At 39.6% G+C, this 22679-nt stretch overlaps 1 protein-coding gene across 1 annotated transcript in view; it reads left to right on the top strand.

Moving 5' to 3' along the window:
- KCNH1 (potassium voltage-gated channel subfamily H member 1) overlaps positions 1 to 22679 on the top strand; it is a 190421-nt gene that overhangs the window by 15544 nt on the left and 152198 nt on the right. Inside the window, exons 4-5 of the mRNA XM_064509627.1 lie at positions 8408 to 8536; positions 17066 to 17184. Of these exons, the coding sequence (XP_064365697.1) occupies positions 8408 to 8536; positions 17066 to 17184 (248 nt within the window). The remainder of the gene's footprint in view (positions 1 to 8407; positions 8537 to 17065; positions 17185 to 22679) is intronic.

Below are 22679 nucleotides of genomic sequence, written 5' to 3'. Positions count from 1 at the left end.
CTGGAATTCTCTCTTTGTTAACAGTGATTTGGCTCCAAGAGGCTATGCAGCTACTCTTCTGCCTCTGCTGCAGCATATGGCCTGTAGTAGAGCCTGGGGCCTCTCTGTCTTTCATGCAGATTAAAAGCAAGGTAACTGTGGAGTGGAAAATGTTTCCAGCCCTGCTGTGTGCTTCCCCAAGGAGAGGAAGCTTAGAACAAAGTCCAGCTGTGCAGAAGCTGTGTTGAGTGACATGCCAAAAAGCAGAGCTGTGACAATTCTGCTACGTACATAGATGGTCATGGGAGGAAAGAAGGCAGAGAGCTTACTTTTAAGCATAACAAAACACAGTGCTGTTATGTTTGTTGGATTTTCTGCTTTAGAGATACCTTAGCTACTATTACAGAGACTCTGACTAATAACAATAGACAGTTGTAACCCAAAAATACCAAAAATGGGAAGTCTTTGGGCTTTTTTAACAGAATAAGCCACATCATAGAAAATACTGTCTTGTTCATCAGTCATTTAGCACCCAGACTGCTGGTCTCTTTTGCACTTGCGGTCATATAACCTTAGCCCGCAACTACAGAAGTTACTTGCTTGGGCAACGAACATAGTAAGTTTCAACCTATTCTTATTTTAAAGACTTTGGAAAGGCCCCCAAATTTTGTTACAGTGACACCTTTTTTTTCTACTCTTTATTTTTTTTTCCTCTCTCTATTCTCCCCAATTCTATTTCTGCTCTTCAATTTAGCCAGTAAATTAGACAAGAAGTGTATTTTTGTTGTTCTTTACCTGCCCCCCTCCATCTCTATAAGCTAGCAGTCATGAAAAATGGCAAGTTTTTCTTCCATTTTTGTGCTGCTGAATAAATGAGACACTTTCCACAACCTATATGTTTAATGTACTTCTGGCTGTTTTAATAATACAATCTGTCTATTTGGAGGAGAAAAAAAAAAAAAGAGAGAGAACAAAGCCAGTTTTAAGTGAACTAAATAGATACTGTTAGTGCAGGCCAATCTTCATCTTGTGTCTTTCTGAACAGCAGTCATCTCTCTCTTTCTTTGTCTGGGTAAGAATTATGTCCTGATCTTACACTACACATGTCAACAATAGTTTCAGATACTTAATAATACTCCTAGAAGTGATACGCATTTTTGACACACCGCTCTCCATGGTGTGACCCAGTGCTAGTATTTGCTTCTTTGCACTAGAAGAATAATCCATCCAGATGTTGATTGGCACAATATGTCTGCAAGCTTCATTGCGATTCACAATATTGACACTAGAAATAGCATTGGCTGTAGTATTCAGAAAAATGATACTATTTTCTGCCTTCATAGTGTTTACATGTATGGATACTCTTTCTACTCTGGCTTCCTCTGTCTCCTTCCAACCCTCACCCCTCCAATAGTGACTGTCTCCCCCTCTTTTCAGAACTTGAAATTAAGATGCAATAGAGATTTCGTGGATCCTTGTGCTCAGTCTTTGATTTCTTAGCAGATACATGATTATTGTTTTTGTTTGCTAGAGGAATTGCTTCCTACAAATGTAGATCTCCTTCAGGGTAACTGGCAGCAATTGGAACAAGCAGGTGTCCAACCGCCAGATTTTCCTCAGTGTTGCCATCCTGTTGCATTCAATGGGTATTCATGGTCATATCTGGAAGGAGACAAAGTGAAGGCTTTAATACGGACTGCAGAATGTTAACAGACAGGTTGACAGTAATTTCATGTGAGAGTTTCAGTTCCATTGTTTGATTAGATGTGAATGCCCAGTGCAGAACTATTGTTTATGCCAGAAGTATTGTTTATGTTTATATGGGAAAATCAAACCAGTCCAGTTATGCCAGCTCACACCAAGGAAGGATACAGTCTGATGTATTTGAAAAGATTTTGCATCTAGTCTTCGTTAATCTTATTAGAATTGATTATTAGAAGCTTTAGAAGTTTAATTTCCTCTTTAGACTTTGAATGCTTGTTTTCAGGTTTTTACACTTTACATTCACCCTTATAAATAAAAATGTCTGAGTAAATTAAACTTGGACTTTCACTGACTAGTTTTGTATCCACAGCATAGGTCTGGGTTTCAAGCAGTGCAAAGGCAGGCTTCTTCCAGACATCCTTGCTTCCGTTACTGGTGAAGCAGATTTTTAAGAATGTAAATTTACTCACTGAATTCCTGTCTACTACTGAAAAGATGGTGCCCATGCAAAATCTAACCCTGCCTTTCTATGCAGAGTGCAATCATGCTTCAGTGTAAGACCACCTGAATTAGGCTGGGTCCTTAAACCTGAAACACAACGCTCAGGTTTGAACAACAGAGCAGCCTGCGAAGAATATTTCCAGCTAAAGTAGTGGCCTCCATTACCTTAATTTTAATACAGGAGGGGTCTGTGAACATGTGTGCGTAAAATCCATACAGAGTTATAAACAGCCTCCACGTGCCCTTGTCTGAGCAAAGACATTCCTATTGCTTATACCTGTAATTTTTTTTCTGAGGGGTTCTTTACAAGCCCAGGCAAGGCCAGTAGAAGCAGCAGCCAAGGGATGGGTCGTAGGTGATTCCCTTGCATCCTGCAAAGTGGTTCAGATAAGCAGCAGGTCTTCTCCTAGTACATATGTCATGGTGAGGGTCTAAAAGGCTGGGCTTCGCTCCCAGTCTGTGCTGGGGTTCACCTCTCTAGATCTCTGGGTGCTTGAATTTAGTTAATAAATTTAATACTGTGAAGGTTTTGGGGGAAAATTGTTTTGTTTTTGTTTGGAGTTTGGTTGGTTGGTTTGTTTGTTTTTATCCCTCATGTATAAGAAGGCTCTTAGATGCCAAAGAATGGCAAATAGGCCCAAAATAGTGATTTGGCAGGCTCTGCATGCACTTATCTTTGGGCCTGTTGCTTTCTACAGAGGAAGAAAAAATCTTAATTTATACAGGACAAAATTTGCTTCAGAATGATAGACCTTTGATTTCCTATGACTAGGGAGAGTTTCTCATAACTGATTTGGGTTAAAACAATTTATATTAATGTGCACTGTGCCTCTAGTGTCTGCAGATGGAAGCCCTTGGTTTATAAATCACTAACACAAATCATTGCGTAGGACCAGAAGCAGGAAAGAATGAGGGAATCGGTGTAAACCAGTATGTATCCTGCGGAGATTCCCACTGAAATCTGGCTCCTTATTTGTCAAACAGTATGCACACCTGCATCTCCTCTTCTGTGAAATCCATCTGTGTGAGTTTAGTTACCTTCATGAAGGTCAAGCCAAGGTAGCTTGGTTTCATAAAACTGGTAATTTGTATCGATCTTGATAACTTCTAGTGTGCTCCTGAGCAGGAGCTGTTGTCATATTCCCAAACATATTTAGTACAAGACTTTCCAGTAACAGTCCTTAAACATTTTATCTGAGGTAAATGCAAAGATCACAAGACTTCCTTTTGTCTTTCCCTTCTTTATACTCCCTTCTGTTTTTCAGAGAGCTCAGAATCAGGCAAACCACATCAACATCAATGCAGTGCAAGGGTGTGCTCCGAACCTTTTTCTCCTGTGTTGCTCCAGTGCAATAAGATAACCTCTGTGCCTAGCAATTCCACCTTTGGGGACTGAAATCTTAGCATGTAAAGGTCTGACCTTTAGAAGTTTTGGCTGTCAGAGTGTAGCAGCAGCAGGTGCAGAAAGCATGAAGGCAGCAGCTTTTAAAGTGCTGGAAATGTATGATAAGTCTGTAATTATTGGCATAGTACGGTGAGTTCCTCCATACTGAGCTGGTTTGTTCTCATTCAGTGCACCCATTCTGCTAAAAGGTAAAGTCTATGGGAAGACTTTTGCTCTTTATCTTACTTGGTCAAATATCAGACTCACCTGTGCTCCTAGTTAAAATCTGTGTGGATATAGCGGCTTGCCTAACCCCTCTTGACCACACCTGATCGGTTTGCTTGCCACTTTGATATTGGACAAACTATTTGGCCTGTATGGGGCAGAAAGAAACAATCTCATAATGACCTGGGCATAAGTGAAACTCCAGAAGAGGTGACTGTAGAGGTCAGCTGTGCTCTTTATATAACTGAAATCCTGCTGTCTGCATCACTGCATGTAGTAATTGGTGGAGACACAGCACACACTGTTAACTTTTTCATTTCCGTACTGCTTGACTGTTTATGTTCAGGGCAATACTTGCCTGATGATCGTTTGATTGAAACATTATCAAGTAATACAGAGGTGGTGCCACTTTGAGGAAACTTGCCCTATTCAGCAAGGGCAATGAAGACATCAGCTGAATTGTCAAATGTTTTTTTCATTGTAATTACAAACTAATTTTGTTTTACTTTGGGGAAAGAAACACGACTTACTGCACTTTTATTTAAACAACAGGGGTTTTGTGGTTTTGAAAACCAGCTGTTAACTTGATCTCTTTGGTTAAATGGTTCCAGGTATGGGGAAAGGACACATTTAGACAGTGATTTTGATTTTCATTATAGCCTGTTTCTGGTTGACAGGAGGTAAAACCGAAGGAGGATGATCAATACGCTTGGAGTGATGCACACAGAGGGAGAAGTAGGAATAGACTTTTAATATCTCATTTTCTTTGACATTATGAAAGATTCTGAGGGTCTCAACCAAAGTCAAATCACATGTTAAATATTGGTGCTCCTAGCAAGGGGCAGAACATGTCACTGTTGAAATATCCAGGACTGGAAAAGAGGAAAGGGAAGAGACAGCAGTATTCATATTACAAATGGGAAATGATAACGTGCAGAGATATTTACTGGGTTAGTCTGGAGAAGATTTGGGACCTGAATGAAATCTCTTAAAATTGCCTTGCCTTTAAGGAATGCCCTAAGTCTTGTGTTCAGGCCGTTCAAGACCAGTAAGAGCAGCATCCCTTAATTCTGGGATTAGCTATGTAATTTTGGTACTGCAAGACAGGCTGGTCCTGCAGGCTGCTGTCAAGTGTGTTGTAGGTTTTCATCTCTTCCCAGTTGTTCACACTGCTTCCCCATCAACTTCGAAGTGACATTCCTTTTCTAGCAAAACTGGTCCTATTCCATTTCACTGTTGATTCCAAATCTAACAGAAGCCAACATGGCTCGTGAGTGTTTACTTCTTTGTTTGTGTACTGGCATTATCTTTGAACTTCACCAGTGAGGGAGGTTGCCAGGACTGAACACAAAATGTAAATGAATGTAGTTGTATTGTTGGAAACGCTGGTAAACAGTCTCTGTGTGGCTGTACATCAATGCACACTGGGGGTGTAAAGCGAGTTACTCTTGTTTTGCTGTGAGAGCTCTGAAATATATGCTGCAGTTTCCCTCACTGCCTGAATAAGCCATAGAGTGAATCTGAAAATCACATTTTTCATCGAAATAGGCTTGTTTGTGCCTCTTGCCAGTAGTGATTGTCTGGCTGAGCAGGGACATCCGCTTTGACACCAAGAGTATGAGGGCTGCCTGAAGGAGGTTGAAATTCTGGTTTCCGACCTGATTTATAACTGGTTTATACTTAGAGCTTTCCTGTTTAATAGTTAAATAAACTGTTTAATGTTTAAAAAGTAAAATTCTTCTGATAATTAAACCAGAATGCAGGAAAAAAGTTGAGCGCAGTCACAACTTGGCTAAACCTTTCAGTGTGTTTCCACAGCTCAGATCCCAGTCCAGCTATGACTAAGCTCCTGGTTTCAGAGCACTATGGAAAACCCGTATAATCCAGCACTGTGAGCACTCACCCCATGATTGGATTCTTATATCTGCTTATCTCCTGTCCCCAAAAGAGACTACCAAGATAGTGGGGAATACACTGCAGGGAAAAATTCTGGGTAGTGTTGGGGGCAGATAGGATGGCCTGACAGAATTTTACATCTACTTATTTATGCTGTTACTATGGAAGATGGCTTACTCAGACCACGTGTGCCACCTTGATTTAACATTCTGTCCTGCAACATCCCCTGTCTGCAGCACTCTGGAAATACTAAGGGTACCCAAATAGTGCAGGCAACAAAAGTGTCTTCTGCTTTTGCCTAGCAAGGAGATGTGGCTGTTTCTTGTTGCCAGCACGCAGATCACTGAGATGTATAGCTAGTTCTAGGTAAAATAGTGTTCATTTCTCCCTTTCTTTTTAATATACATAATGCAGTAGTAATCAAGGAAGTCAGAAGGTGAGAACCCTGTCAATACAAACTCCTTGCTCTGCAACAGCCTTCTTCTGCTTATCAGGAAGAGTCTTTCCTCTTGCTGCATTCAGAACATGTTACAAAACTCTTGCAATAGCATATCATACCATAATCACAAAGAGAAGATGAAAGCATGTATCTGAGATGCCAGAATAAGAGGGTGAATTGTGTTTTTTCTTTTCTGTGATATGTGTACAGCATCTTCAAAAGCAGGGTAAGAGTTGTTATAGCTGTGAGAAGACAGAGATGATGTTTAGTATGTAATTCAGCTTCAATGCTGTGAAGGTTAATATTACAATCAGCCCATAGCAGAATGGCGGTAGCTTGCAGTAATAAAACAATATAACGTGTTTTTGGGAAGGGGAGAAAGTTTCTAATCGAGAAAGCTAGTGCATGCAGGCTGTAGATAAAGATCGTGGCTGATTAAAAACCTGCAATGTTAGTGGAGGGTGTTAGAGTGGGTAAAATAAAAAGTGGTTGGGCACCATCTGAGGTGTCTGCGCAAAGACAAGATATGGATTTGTTCAGCCTGAGAATAGTTCACATATGAAGATGGGGAAGGACAAATAGGCAAGAAGAAACGGAGAGAGGCGATTTTTAGGAGCTCCTGAGAAAGGGGAATGCAGAGGGCATTACCGTCTTGCCAGTCACTGTTGGCTTCTTTGTGGTGGTCTTTTAAGATCAGTAACAAGTTAGTGATGATTTTACTGGGGCAGTTACTCTGCTGAATCTTTTCTTGCCTTTAGCATTTTGTTTGTTTATATTTTATTGGAAGGGGAGTGTTAAGGAACTCTAATTCTCTTAAAAATACATTGATCTCTGAATACTTTCTGCTGTGCAGACATGGTCCAGAAATAGCCATCAGTGATTCCATCTGGTTTACTCTGCTTTGTGAGTGGAGGCCTCCATGCATCATATACCCTGCTGTTTGTAGAGGTGGCTGTACATATGGCATGGAAGCTCAGCCAGAGTTTGAAGCTGCCTGTGCACAGTGGGGTGTGTTAAGAATCAAGCTTATTTGTGGAAGCTTCCGTGGGTCTTGGAGATGTCCTGGCTTTCTGTGGCCAGAAAAGATTGCTGAGCACAGAGGCTGGGAAACAGCCAGGTGAGGCACTGGTAGCAACGTGCTCTGTTATATGAACATAGTTGGGAAAAAGCTGCCTTCGCTTGCTTTGCTGAATTGTGAACTTGTGAACTTCCTGAGGTTTCCCTATACTGTGTTGACAGTCAAGAAGAACAAGTGGTCCTTGTTCTTGGGTTGGACCCAAGAACAAGAGCTGGGTTCGCAGACCCAGCTGTGTTTTCCTGAGCCCTCCGACCTGCTTGTACTCACTATCTGTCTAGTTCTATCACTAGTATCTTCTCAGCAGAACCACCAGAAATATAGAAAGGCAGGGCTGACTGACAAGTTTCCTTCCTCAAGGTGATCTGTCAAGGTGGATGGCAAGAAGAATAGACAGTGACATCTGGGTCATTACCAGGGTGCATACTTTTCCGTGACGTACAGGATCCTGTCTCTTAAGGAGTTTCATTAGTAGTTCATTCACTGAAGTAACTAGAAAAGTATAACTTACTGTCATTCACAGCCTATGGCCTGGTCCTGATGGCTTGTTTGGTCCTGAATTCAGTGGAATTTCTCTTGCTTCACACTAGAGCAAGTAGGAACAGGCTCAGAAAAAGGCAGACTGAAAGGCAGCTTGCACAGAATTTCCCTAGCATCCTTCCTTGCATGGGAGGGTCTGCAGGCTAGGCCAGAGCTCACAGACCCCGGCTCTTGAAGCTGGGGGTGGGCTGGCATAGCTGTTAAGGGACGATGCTCCCTGGCTGCAGGGAGCCTAAGTATAAGATCCATCAGACTGGCTATGCTCTTGAGCTGAGAGAGTCTGTATTATGGTGATATGTGATATGATAGGCACTCTTGGCCTGTCCTCAAGTCTTGCAAAGAGCCAGCAAGACTGTGCTGTGTGCACCCTTTCAACATAAATGGAACTCTTATCAGGAGATCTCAAAACACTTCATTCATGTATTTGCTTTGCAGATGAAGCCCAGAAAGAGTGAGTGGTTCCCTAAGATTACAAAGCTAATCAGAGACAGAGGGGAGAACTTAATGCTTTTGTCAGCTGTTTTGTCATTTTACCTAATAGGCGTTTGCAAAAAAACATTGAAGTAACACTTACCAATGGCTGACTTTTAAGTGCCGACATCTAAACTACCACATTTACTGTTTTATCTACAATTGACCAACTCTTTGTTATGTTTGTTTACAGGAACACCTGTCTGGTTCTTTGTGAAAATTGCTCCAATTCGAAATGAGCAGGATAAAGTGGTTTTATTTCTTTGCACTTTCAATGATATAACAGCTTTCAAGCAGCCCATTGAGGATGATTCATGTAAAGGTTTGTCTTTTTCACAATTATAAATCTTTGCAGCTTCTGTTCATTTGACCTGGTCTTGAAATAGCTGAAATCCTGTAAGTACCACAGCCGAAGAAGCAACCTGTAGCTATGCTACCGAGGACTGTATTTGTGCAAGGAACGGTTCCCGCCTTCCTAAGCAAATTGCCTCTGGCCTGCACTGGAAAGGATGATTGCCAAATAAATCCCCAAGTGCTTCAGGAAGTGGGGTTTGCTTAGCCCATAGCTGCTACACTTCCTTTTAATTTCTTTATTAATCCACACTCCAGCATGGCTTTCAAGCAATCACAATGTTGCTGAAGAGCATCTTTGATGTTAGAGGCAACTGAAGGGTCTTGGGCCCTGTCTGAATTGTGCATGATACTTTATGCAAAAATGGAGGTGTTAACCCTGTCTGAGTCCAGCAAAGATTTGAATAATTTCATTCTGCTTGGATTGACTTTACTTACCGTTATTACGGTGTTCTTTATAGTAAAGTTTTGGACTAGTTTCCTTTGACGTCAGTGAAAAGATTCCCATTGACTTAAGTTGAATCGGGTTCAAGCTGTCGTGGTGAGTGAAGTAGCACTGATGGGTTTTGCTGTTAACTCTTTTGAGTTACACCCTGAAAACCTGGAAGCAAATTTGGCTGTGAGAGAGGCATAAACTTGACAGGTTCAGGTTCTATCAAAAATAGAACTTTTGTACCCATATGGAGAACTAGAGACGTATGTCCTCTGGGGAGAAAAGGACATAAATTCTCCTGTTGTTTGCATTTTTGTTGTATTTAATAATATTTGTAGTATTAAATTAAACAGGAAACTTACTGTGAAGGTGAACTGATTTACATTTATTCTCAAAATGTTATTCTTTAAAAATGCAGTTTCCCAAAGTGGAAACACCTGTTATCATGAAAAAGGAAACATAACTTTGACAAACATACCCTCTTCCAAGCTATATATGTATATATTGTTTTTCCTTTTAATGCTATTTGTTTGGTTTTTCACTGCTTTAATAAAACTAAAATACATATTTTTGCCGGAAAGGCTAGGTCTACAGTATTTTTTCCCCACCTATAGGTCTTCACTGTGTCTTGATGAGGACTGACAGCAAAGATAAATCAGCACGATGCAGTAAAGCTGGCTCTCATTTATTTGCTGAGAGTGAAGGCCCTTGCTTCATTTAGTCAGTCGATAAGCGGAGCTTTCATTCAGGAATTATGGCTATGCCTTTTCCCTTTGCTTTCGCAGAAGATCCTTGATGTGATAGTGATCTGCACTCTCAGGAGAAGAGGTTGTCCCTTACTTTGAACATGAGGAAGCATTTGAACTTTTTTTGTTTGTCAGAGAAGTATATTGAAGGAAGAAAACACTAATAAAAAGTCTCATCCTTTGTTGGATCTTCAGATCATGCTATTCTTACAGTGATTATGATAATCACTGTAGGATTACTTACTTAGCAGTTTTACATCTAAAGCAACGTAAGGACTAAACCTATGTGTAAGTGGGCTAACTTGCAGAGGAGTTTATCTACGAAGCAAAATTTCCTCATCTGGCCCATGGAAACTGGCTAAGTGAGTACTACTACAAAGACAGAGGCAGTGAAAGCGGAAGAGCTGGACACATCATTTAGAGGCTGTTGATTCATGGCTCTGCAGTCCTTCTCTGAGTGGTGCTGCTTTATGTACAGAACAGTTAATATACTAAATGAGTCTTCCAAATACTGCTTCTGAACCTCTTAAAATTACAAAGTTGTCATTTCATGCTGGTAGGGTTCACTGTTGCTACATGCACAAATTGGAAGATGATGCAAGTGAAATTGCACATTCTCTTCTATTCCTTAGCTTATCCCCTACTCCTTTCCCTCTTCCATAAGTTACTCTCTATGGGCTAGCTTGGAATTTAATTGCACGCGTCTCAGGAGGTGATATTGTGTTAGTCATTTAATGGCTAGGTGAGAGTTCCTTAGGAAAAAAGAACTAACTTGCCAAACGATTAAAAGAACTTTACCTGCATAACCATGTCTTTAATGTTAGATCTCATTGTGCTATCACATATTGCAAGAGAAAAAAGAAAGGTCTGGAGTGTCAGACAACTGATTGTCTGTGATGGGCTAAGGTTCATGGAGGAGAAAAAAGGAAAAATGTTTTGGAAGAACTAAGAAAGATAAAATTGCTTATTTCTTAGCTTTTTCTAAAAGTCACTGCTTTTATAGATCTCAGCTTTGAAGAGGGCATATTCTTTGCAGTATGTACAGCATTACATAGGAAGTTCATAACATGTTTTTGAAAGACAGCAATTTTTGTAGAGATGTTTCTCATATTCTAAAGAAAAAAAAACCTCCCAACCTGAAAATCTAAAACTAGACACTGTTTGATTTAAACAACTGTAAGCTGATTGTTGGATCAATTCTCTTTTCCTCCTTTCACCTCAATCAGCATTTATCAACTACTTTTTGTTTACTGTGAACACAAAAATCTGTTTGTTTAAACAAAATCAGTTTCACGTGTATATGTTTGGTCAGTACCTGGCAGGCTGTCCTGCGTATGCAGATATTTTATTAAAGTATGTGCTGTTTGTATAGCTGCAGATGGACATGGCCTGAAGTATTTGAATTTTTCAAAATCAGTGTCTGTATGTCTATGTAGAGAAAAATGTTCTGTTGTAGAAGAATGTGGCCAATTTGAAGAGCAGCTAATCTGTTAGACTGAACCTGCTTGGCTGTGGTATATCTCAGTTTTCTATCACCAGCTAGTGATTTCAAGCATGATTATTTGGCTACAAGTGACGTAGTGACTTCTTGAGTGAAAAGAGTGCTGAGCTCTAATGACAGATGATTGACCTGTACACAAAAGTTAATATGCATCTTTTATCCAAAGATGACTCAGAGAAAGATAGGAAGTCCTGGTATCATTTTTCATTCTTAATTTTTTTTATCAATAATGTCAGACATCAGAATAGATAATATTTCTAAAGTCATGTAAAAGGACTCTCTTTTGTTGTTTGATTCAGATAATTTAGTAGAAGTTTATTTTATGACTGTCATGGAAGTTAAGTAAATTTGCTTTTAAATGCAGCTGCTTTAAAAATAGCACATTCTAAATAAAACTACTTAAAAATAGTGTGTCAGTGATGTTGATGATATTTTTTTAAACAGCCTCTTTCCACTCTTCCCCCATATGCTTGCCCCTTTAAAAAATTCAGGAAAAAATAAGTTTACTTGAATAGAACTAGGCAAAATCGAGTTAAGTCATTGCTAAATTTGGCTTCTGAAGTGGTAGGTGACCTTCTTTGCTGAATTTTAGAATATATGTTATATCTGGAATTGATGCATTTTGTCTTTATATGTTTTTTTTTCTCAATTGGAGATATAACACACCAAGTACCAGATCTTTGAGAACAATGTATAAAGTGGAATATATCATTTTATGAACACAGTAAATAGAATCTCTGCATGCAATCTGAGTAGCTAGTAAGAAGTTTTGCCTTAACAGGCTTTGCATGTGTGAATACAACATGAACATATTCTATCCTGTGTTATAAAAGTTTGGAAATTATGTTTTGGATCTTACGTTTTTGCTTTCATTATTTTGGTTTTATAACAGAAAGGTGCTATCAAATTCAACATCACTGAACCATATGGGAGAAAGATTGTTAGGCTCTTAGCTCTTATTACCTCCTGCGTTTTGTAGAAATCATCAGTTATCATCTCTTCTGCAGAAGCAGCTTTATTTCTTTTAGCAGCTATGTTGTCCTTTGCATCACAAGCAGGGCTACGCAAAAAATAGTATTTTTGATTGCTTTTTTCATTTTAATTCAGGGATATTCCAACCTAGTTTTTCCTTTTTTTTTCTCTGTGTTTCTCTGTTTTTCATTGCTGTCTAAATTTTTGTTCTGTTTTTAAAGATGTATTTATGTCAGTAGAGCCAGTATTTGAAATATTTTGATTACATTATGCTTTACTTTCATCTAGATGAAATATTTTCTTTAAAAAAGAAACAAATGAAACAGAAGTGGTAAGAATATTAAAAATCTTGGTATGTTTTTTCAGTCCAGATGGAAAAATAAGACCATATTAGTCATGAAGTTTCAAAGGGAAAGAGTGTTAAGACTGCAGAGAGGCATGATGGATGTAGGCAGCAATCTTGGTATGCAAGAAGACAAAGGTGGTTTGGGCAGAGGTGAGAACAGCTGGAATGCTGGTTTTCTCGCATTCAAACTTTTCTGTGGGAAAGCAGGCAGTCTGATTGCTTGGATTAATAGACACCTGACCAGACTAACTTATTTTCTAGTAGGCAGTGGCTCCTTGTTCTAACTCTAGGGATTGTGCAAGTCATGGATCAGCAACCTCATAACAAGGGTTCTGTAATTCCCACAGTACTTAATGGTTGAATTTGTGAGTCACCATGATCAAATGGAAAAGAGTGGTAGGAAACAAACCACCTAAATATATATATATATATATATATATATATATGTTGTAGTGGATTGAGTATCAAAAGATCCTGCTCCTCTCAAAATGGAGAAAATTGAGTTCTTCAGCTTAATAGATCATTAAATGAAGCTTCGTATCTTAAAGAAAAGTCCTGATGAGTTAAATATCACAATGACATATTTTGCTGCCATATTGCCTCATGAAACATAGTCCTTGGGATAGCTTTTGTCTCTGTGGCAGGCATCTAGCATGTCTGTCGTCTTTGTTTTCAGGAGCAATTTCTGTTCAGCTTTCTGCAGTGAGATGCTGAAAGGCTGTAAGAGCGTCATAGCATGCAGGACAGCTGAAGTCAGTGGTGTTAATTTTGAAAGCTCTTTATCCTTTTGAAGCAGAGGATGTGTTACTGCTTTCTGATTGCTTTGCAGAAAACATGCAGGGACAGAATTAAAAAGGGAGACCAATAAACGATAAAAATGGGTTAGAATCTAAGATAGAGGCACAGGTAAGCACAACCAGGGGGTGGGCATCCAGTTGATATGTTTTATTCCTGATTCCGAGCATTCTCTGATGCTATGTGAGCTCTTGACTTTTTGAGGAATATGTATGCTTATGAGAACCAAATATGGTCATTTGATTTCAATTTAACTTATATTTTCTTATTTCCAGAGGAAAAGAATGGATGTAGGGATTATCATCAAGAACTCCTAATTCATATCATATGGTCCCTAGCCCTATATTCCTACACATTTCTGAAACTTAGTTCCTGGTCATGGAAACCTCCATCTATTTTCTGTAACCAGCTCCATGACCCTTAGTGTTTAATGTTTATGTTCTCTTCTGTGGCTTAAGTCCATTATGTGACCCGTCTTCACTGGATAAATACCTGACTTGCTGTAGGCTGTGTCTTCCTTCAGGCTTCTGAAAGGACAAATTGCAATAAATTCAATAGAGACTATTGCCTTTTCAGCAGTATTAAATAAGTTATCATTCAATAGGATTAGTACTGTCTTTCTCTCTTTTTCATTTTCTTGTGTGTGGGACCACTGTAATTGCACTTTCTTTCTTCCTTTTATTAAAAAAAAAAAAAAGTCAATATGAGAAGAGTGTGCTTCCTTAAAGGTGAGAGTCATAAACCTGAGACACAGGCACAGTGATTGAGCGCATTTCACTGTATTTCAGGCATTTCATCACATGATGGAATGTGTAATTTCAAACTGGGCTCTCAGGTACTGTACCCAATATATGGAGAGATTTGGGGTTTATCTTCCCAGCCTGCTAGATGCAGGTCAGTGCATCTGGCACTGGTGCAAAAGCCACGTAATCATCTTGGTGAGGCACTGTGTCCAAGATAAAAAGCCTTGCTTCTAAGCAGTCTCTTGCCTGTGGAGTTGTATTGTTTTCAGATCGGAGTTCCGAGTGCATGGGTAAAAGATCTCCTGCTAGTTTGTGGAACGCTTCATTCACATATCACTTGGGCACCCACAAATGAGATCTGCAACACACAGGGCATGGGAGGTGCTTATAGGAGATGCTGAGGACAGAGGAATAGCTTGAGCTCTACCTTTCAAAAGGAGATGTCTCCTGGCAGGAGTGAGGTACCTGCAGGTACTCAGCATTCATAGCCAGAAACCATAGCCTCAGAGATGACTGTCATGGCTTTTGTGTAAGAAAGCTCGGGAGAGGAAAGGAAGCATCCTTTTCCTCCTCACTCATTGTGTTTATGAAAACTCACTGATAAAAATAAAATATATACTCGAAGTCTGTCCTCTGACTGTATTTGAATCAAGGTTTGAATCTTCCAGGAAAATGAACCCACCAGGCTGTTCTGGGTTAGTGAAAGTGTCTGTCCATATTGGTGTTACAGATAGCATGTGTGTGGTAAGGGAGGCTGATCTGGAGCTGCCATACAAAGCTTGAACTTTGTCATTTGTTTCGTTTCAGGGCTTGCATTTGCAAGCAAAGCCGTTTTTGGCTAGGCTCAGTGCTGCACACGAAACCCTTCGCTTCAGCACCATGGTCAGCATTGACGCCTGATAGTGTTCGGATGCAGTAAACACGCCCTATTTGTATCAAACATTGTTCAAGTTTGGAAAGTTGGGTTATTGTTTATATCCCCTTGGAACAAATCCCCCTTGTGCCTCGTCAATCTGCATTTACATCAGTGAAAATCCGCTGACACTGATAGCCGTCTCCTTTGCTCCTGTAAGACAGGAGTGACTCCATGAAACTAAATGTAGTGATACCAGTATAAAAGTTTCATGAAAGTGAAAGTTTCGGTTAGCACAAATTGTTGTAGCTGCATTAGCTGCCCAAACGCTATTCTGATTTATAACTGATTATTAACTCAAGATTGGCCATTATGAATGGTTTCTCCCACCTGATGCATTTTTTTTTTTTTTAACCTCTACTGGCTTTAACAAAAGAAAGTAGCAAGGCCTTCAGGCCTCAGCCTATCAGTTGTAGTTGGAGTTCTTCATGTACAGTGGAGAAAGAATACTCTGTATTAATTTATCATGGTAAGAAAAAGAAGACTTCTGTGGAAATGTATTGTGAAAAATCAAGAGCTTTGAGTCAGGTCACGGCAGATGTAAGCTGACTTCAGTTGTCGATTTGTCAGGGTGATTTGTTTCTCTGAGAGATACTCCTGTACAGGACCAGAACTTGTATGGACTGATCAGGAAATATCTGGCCTGGATGGAAATCACACAATCTACTTGTTGTTGAATACTGCCAGAAAGAGTTAGTTAATTCTGCGCAGCTCAGCTGCTAAATCACTAGCTCCAAACTTTCTTTAAAAAGTGCTTTAAGGTCTAAGAAGAAATTATATGATTTTGTTCTTGTTTTTGGAGATGTATGGTAAATTTTTTTAAAGGAGAAAATGCCAAATTGCCTTTTCAGGTCTGCCCTGGGAGACCTTGTCCAATACCAGATTCATAAAATTTGCTGATTTTTGATGCTTATCTCTCACGTTAGCAAATATGTTCCTGCAAACTCCATCACAGTGAGGTGTAAAACATATGTTTAGAGTACTAGGCAATATTTTAACTGCCCAAATCCTTGTACTTGTTGTAGATAACTCACGGGATAAACTCCAGACTGGTCTTTAAAAATAGTAACTCCTAATAGTATCATTTATTCTGGTGATGAAACCATAATGTGGAGCGAGCTTTTTCCAGAAGCAGGATCCCATTAAGAACTGAGTCTGCGAAGTGCTGAGCATCCTCAGCTGGAGTAGGAGGTGAGACTGCTGAACAGTTCCCAGGTGGTGCTAGCATTTTCCAAGACTGGGATCAAATGCACTGATACTTTCCTTTTAGAGTACCAAAAATATCTGGATGCATACTCTGCCTGACTTTCTGTTATGGCAAAGTATTGCTCATAAAGATCATACTTATAACTAGCTCTTGTGACTGTTATTCAAGAGCTGCCTTTTGGAGGGTATTTGAAATGACCATAAAAATATTCTGAATTAAAATTCAGCATATGATTTCTCTGACAGAATCTGCTAAATGTTTTATTAGTTTGAGAAAATCCACTTGTATATTTCCCACTTTTGTTTAGAGAGAATAAAATAGACTATTCTGTTTCATTTCATCTATTCCGCTTTTTAATATGCGATGTCTCTTTGTTTATACCAAAGTTATGCTCAATACATTGCTCAATACATCTGAGACCAGATTCAGTTGTCATAGGCAGATGTAATTCTCATTGTGCCTGATTCTAATCTTAGCTTCTGATTAGCCTGGAGTGTCTTCTGCAGTGGTGTGAGATTCAAATCTGGCCACTGAATTTAATAAATGTCCACTCTACAATAATCTTTTATCCTTAGAAATGATGCAGTTCATGTTACAGCAGTCTTGTAGAGCCATTGAATACAAAGTCACTGTAGTCAAGGATTTTATTACTTTACCACCCTGACATCTCTTTTGTGACTTCCTTTTCTTTGGTGTTTGGTTAAAATATACTCCCTTGTGGTCAGTACAAAAGCAGATTGCCTAGCTGTAATCTTTATTATTATTATTAACTGAGGAGAGGCTTTATATAGTACACGTGCAGCTTTTGCTTTGTAATGTTTATAATCTTGCTTATTTTCTCGAGGTTGGGGAAAGTTTGCTCGCTTGACCCGTGCCCTCACGAGCAGCCGAGGCGTGCTGCAGCAGCTTGCTCCAAGCGTGCAGAAAGGAGAGAACGTTCACAAGCATTCGCGACTCGCTGAGGTAATGTTTCCTTTCCGTGAGAAACCGTAAAGAAGTGCACTTAACTTTTGTGAGTGCATCGTCTCTGTGTAAGCCAAGCGCTCTCCGTCCTCCTTTGCCCTGAAAATCTGAAGCCTGGTGTCAGGCATGGGAGCTCAGGGGTACGTCACATGTGCTGTGATGTGTGTCCTGGGACAGTGGAATGGAAACCCTTGTCCAAAGGGCCTCGTGTAAACTAACTGTAGTTTTGGGTTCCATATCTCAACAAAATCTTATAATGGTATTACTATTAAAATAATGCTCTTGGCTTTTTTGCCTCTTTTTTTCTTCTCTGCTTTCTTCTGGGGATCTCAGCATTGGTAGGATCTTGGACTAATCACTTGTGTAAAATAGAGGTGAGAATACTATGGCTAGTACTGAAGGAATTTCTGGAGAGTTGTTGTTCTGATAAAGGCTGAGGGTGTTGGCAAGGCTGAGAAAGCAGGAAGGAGCACATGAAATCTGAAGAGCTGTGTTTCAGAAGATGGTGCACTGTTGAGTGCACATCTTCATTACCTTCTGCTCCCTCATCCCCCTCTTCTGCCATTACTCAGCCACTGTAGATTAGAGTTGTAAATTCTTCCAGTATTAAAAATAGCTAAATGAACAGCTCCTTATACCATTTTGCTATTGAGAGAATGTAACTCAACGTTACTAGAAATGTGCCCTGTAAGAATATGACCCAATCCTTTCCTTTATTTATAGTTCTCTGTGCGTGTGTGTGGTTTTTTTGTTTTTTAAGTAGGACCCCAATGTATGTTACAAACTGGTTAAAATATTTGTTTTAATTATTGCTTTTATGGACAGAACAGCTATAAGATGCCATAAGCATCACTGCAGACAGTTTAGAGAAATGAAACTTTGACCTTTAGTCTATATAGATCACAAAGTTTTCAGAAGAGGCTCCCTGAAGCGCTAGGACTTAAGGGCTTTTGCCATGATGGGGAGAGGCAGTCTCAGGCTTCCTGCAGATGTCTTCTGGGCCAGTAGCAGGGTCTCCCTCGTGTAGAAACAGCTTAGAAAAAGTCTTGCTATGGTGCTGCCCACTCTTCTTCCTTTGAAGATATACGGGTTGGCAGGGTTCTTATTCTAGAAAGAACTCTTGATAATATTCCAAGTGGGATATCTGACTGTTCCCCATTGTATTTTCAAACCTTTTTTCTTTCTTCATCTGTGCAGTAACCTATTTGAAATCTTAAGTTCAAATTAAAATGCATCCTTTTACTTTTCTTACTCACTCTGGCAATTCATATCAATCTTGTTTGCCCCTCAAGGCTCTTCATTAATTGGGAGATTATTAGTGTTGCTGTTAGTCCACTATTAGTTATATTTTTGAAGAGCTGAGGAGCCAGCTCTGGCCTGGAATCCGAGTGGGGCTAGGCGTTGTATAAACAAAAAACATGAGCCTGCCACAAGGGCTTACAATCTATGTTGTTATTTATGATAAATTAATTTAAGAAAGGTGTTATGTCGGCGACAAGCAACCTTGTTTTATCCACAGACAGTGAATAGTACAAGTAGTGTCTGTTTAAGCCTCAGCCTCTGACTTTTGCCAATTTGTGTAGATTTCTTTAGCCTCAGTTCCATAATAGCAATCATATGGAAAGTGCTTAAATTCATTGTACAATTAATGCAAGTGTGTGAGGTAACTGTGAAAGAACATTTGTAATGAGAGGAGAAGTAATTGATAATGTTTTGGGGGCTTCATCACTAAGGAGCTGATTGTAGGAACCATTCTTCCTGGTCACTGCACAGTGCATCTGTCCTTTGCACCCAAGATATTGCCTGATGCATTCTGTATCTTTACCAGGCAGTTCTGGGTAAAAATGTCATAATTAAAAATTGCAATAGTTATGAGAAATAAAAGTAGAAAAGTTATAATGGTGCTTACTAACACTGCTTAATAAAGGACCTTCCATCATTCTTATTGTAAATCCTGTTTAGCAGAGACATGTAACTAAAAGCTACTTCAAGTTGAGAGTTAGCACCTAGCTCTTGGCCTGGGAACAACTTGTGTGGGTGCCTGTGAAAACAAAAGCAAGGGAAGATAAGAGAAAGCAAGCATATGCAATTACAAGCACAAAAGGGAGAGATTAAGCTAGGAAATAATGATTGTTTTTTTCCAGTCATGCAGTCTTAAAAATAAATACATCATTGTAACCACTTGTTGAATTTTTACGAGTCCTGACTGGTGATGTATTTAGCATTTTTTTTAAACAAATCTAGGATAAAAACTTTTTATTTTATGTTAAGTTAAAAAATGAATGTAGCAAACTCATGATGAAATTTGTCATTTCTGCTCTTGAAATATTATTTTCTGTCTTTAAAGAGCTATTAAAGCATTATTCATCATTACCACAAATAATAATTGCAGATAATACAACAGTAGTGGCTGATGAATCATAAGTAATTGGAATAATACTTCCATTAATAACTTTCTGCAACAAATATTTCTTTTACTGTAGTATAACTGCATAATGGAAAAAATCTTACAAAAACAGGGCTGTTTCAGTTATTTAGAAAAGGATAGTAATGAAATATTTTCTCAATGAAAATGGGTAGAAGCCTAGTATGTTGGTTTATTTGATTGCTTACATTTTCTTAATAATTACTTTCGTATTCATCTTTTGGGTTTTTCTTCTCTCCAGGAGAAGTATCTTTGCAGGCTGTCTGAATCTAGTTAGTTCATGTGGGTGGGTAAACATACCTGGCTGCTTCAGTGAATATTGTGTTTCAGACTGGCATTATTATCCCCAGAAGCTGGAGGAGTGCAGCAAGAGCACCTTGGAGTAGGGCAGCATGTACTTCCCTTTTCATCTACCTAGCTTCTCTGGATTATGCAGAGAGAGTGGGGTTACAGTCCTTCATCTCCAGATGATCTGGGGGTGGTGTGCGTGTCTGGAAGGATGGTGAACAGATAGTCAGACTATGTGGCCCTTGATGTGAAAAGTGGAGAAAAGATCTCTTCCAACTTCCAGTGCAGCAACCTGACAAAATCAAGAACTTCAGCAATAAGCTCTGTGGAGCTGCTTCGGTTATTTTGGCATAGCACTGAACTCTCTTGTTCTCTTAATGATTAAAGCACACTGTTGTTATCTGAGAAAATTCAGTTTCATTAGAGGGTTTTTTCCCCTTCCTTCAGTCAAAAGGAGAATTTGGTGCCTTTGAAAGCCCCAGGCTGGTAGTCTCGGAAACTGCAAGACCTTTGCTACTCCGTAAAGCAAATTGCCTTTCCGGGCAGAGGTAGTGTGAGCTGAGCCAGTGCCCTTCCTCCATCTCAGGCAGTGAAATTGATAGTTCATCCCTCTGAGAGTGCTAGCAAGCCGTTGGAGTGGTTTTACAAGGTGTGCATTAGTGAGATAGTGAAAGGGAGCTGGAGCTACAACTTGTCAACCCCATCCCACCTGAGCAAAAGACTGGACACACCTCAGGCTTGCTTCAGTTGGTTTTTCCCACTGTGCAAGTGATTGCCATCCCTATGTCATTCCCTGATTCCCATCTCCTGCCCTGTCCCCAACCGCTGTTTCAAGAATTGCACCCACACACTGGTGCACATCCATCCTTTAGAGACCAGGTGAAGCTAAAGCCACCCATTTTTAAACAGCTGTTGGTCAAGCTTAACCAAAAACTCTGGGATGGCAGGGAAGCTCAAAAGGTGGAAGAGTATTAATATAATTCCTTACCATTCAGATATTTTGGAGTACATTTACTTTCTAAACAGAAAGAGAAAGAAACATTGATTCTTTTGTGTTTCTGTGCTGTAGCCTTTTGAATCGCAAACAAGCTAGGGAAGAGTGCTTTGCACTTGATTACGACATTTTAAAACACTGAAGCAACTAAGTTTATTTTCTTGATGATTTAAAACTTGAAGTCTCTTTCTCTCTGCACTCAGTTCAGTTTTACATCCACGCAGTTCCACTAGCTTTACTGGCATCTTTTCTGATTTACAGCAGAATAATTGATACCATAATTTAGCTCCTTCCTTATTTGCTAAGCAGAGATTGTTCTGACCTTCATTCCTATTATTCAGGTGTATGAGAATACATTAGTATGTTTTTCTAGTAACTTTAGTTTGTAGGATGCAAAACTTCCATAAGTTCTTGGGTGGCCACAATGGAGTGTGTTTGATAATTCTGGGTCTAGAATTTAAATTCCAATAAGTGTAAGAAGAAATTACAGTTTCACCTTGTAAGAGGTGATATAACTTTAAGAGGTCGTATAACGTCCCAATACTGACTAGATCTTAGCATTAGAACTAAAATCCAGTTAACTGACTCCAAAATATTAATCTGGGATAGAAAGTACTTGCTTTGGCCCATCAGTTATTTCATTGACTGAATATTGCACAGGATTCTCCTTGCCAAGTGAAGCATATTTCAGGCTTGAGATCTTGCGTTAGAATTGCTATTCATGCAAATCCTCCTTGTAGCCCAGTGCTTTCCAGCTGATCCAGGTACAGCTATGCTCAAAAGGGATGGCAGGAGGCATTTGCAATACTGCTCTTTTGCTAGAGCTTTTGCCAAAAAAAGCCATCCTAATATCTGCAGCTGAGACTCCAAAAGAGCCCTGAAGGGAGCATTGCTCTGTGTATATATGCCAATTCAGTATGTCTCCCATTCAGTATGTCTCCAACCTGTATGTCTCCCAGTTGCTACCAGTGACTTTGGGGGACTGCACCAGCTGGCACAGCTACCTGCAGAGAAGAGACTGCCTCTGTCTGCTGCTGCTTCCAGCTCCTCTCACCACAAGGCAACTTCTTTCTGTAGCATGGAGAACATGGGCGAATCAGGTTCAGGAGTGGCAGACTACTTTCTACTGTGGTGGCCATGTCTGAATCCTGGCCCAGTCTGCCAAGGCTCAGCATAGCATGTCTTTCCTTGGTTGTTTTGGTTCTAGAAACTCAGAGAAACAAAACTGTTAAATTTTACATTTTTTTCCAAAGTGTTGCTATCCCTGTGCTAACCTGGAGATCTCTCTGAGCAGGTCATGCCAGTTTTCTTCTGGAGAACGCACTGGGCTCAATGTCAGCAGACTTGTTTTTGCCTTGCAGCTCTCATCATCATTTACACATGTGCAAGGGACTGTGATCTGACAGTGTCTGACCCCTGTTGTGCACAAGAGTAAGTGATTATGAGAGGTTCAAAGAAGCAAGGAACTTAATCTAAGGCTGTTTTGTCCAGTAGGACTCTTCTAGCTGATTGTTTTCCTTTGTCCCTTTTGACTTATTCTGTTGGAAAAAAGCCCACCAGTTCACAAAAAAGAATAATAAAAAAGCACTCAGAGAAGCCTGCAGATGAAAATCTGTGTCTAAATAATTGACATTAATAAGCTGAGATAAGGAACACGAAAGGAAGACATTCTCCTATTATAGCTATAATTTCTGATCTTTTCCCAGAGATGGCAGCCATATAATTTTCTTCCCCACTTCCTATTGCTCTGAACTATGATGAAAATAAATGTGAAAAAGGAACCATGAT

This window comes from Dromaius novaehollandiae, chromosome 3 (genome assembly GCF_036370855.1).
Source record: "Dromaius novaehollandiae isolate bDroNov1 chromosome 3, bDroNov1.hap1, whole genome shotgun sequence".
Classification (NCBI taxonomy): Eukaryota; Metazoa; Chordata; class Aves; order Casuariiformes; family Dromaiidae; genus Dromaius; species Dromaius novaehollandiae.
Note: the sequence above shows the minus strand (reverse complement) of the source record. Positions and strands in the feature narration are given on the sequence as shown.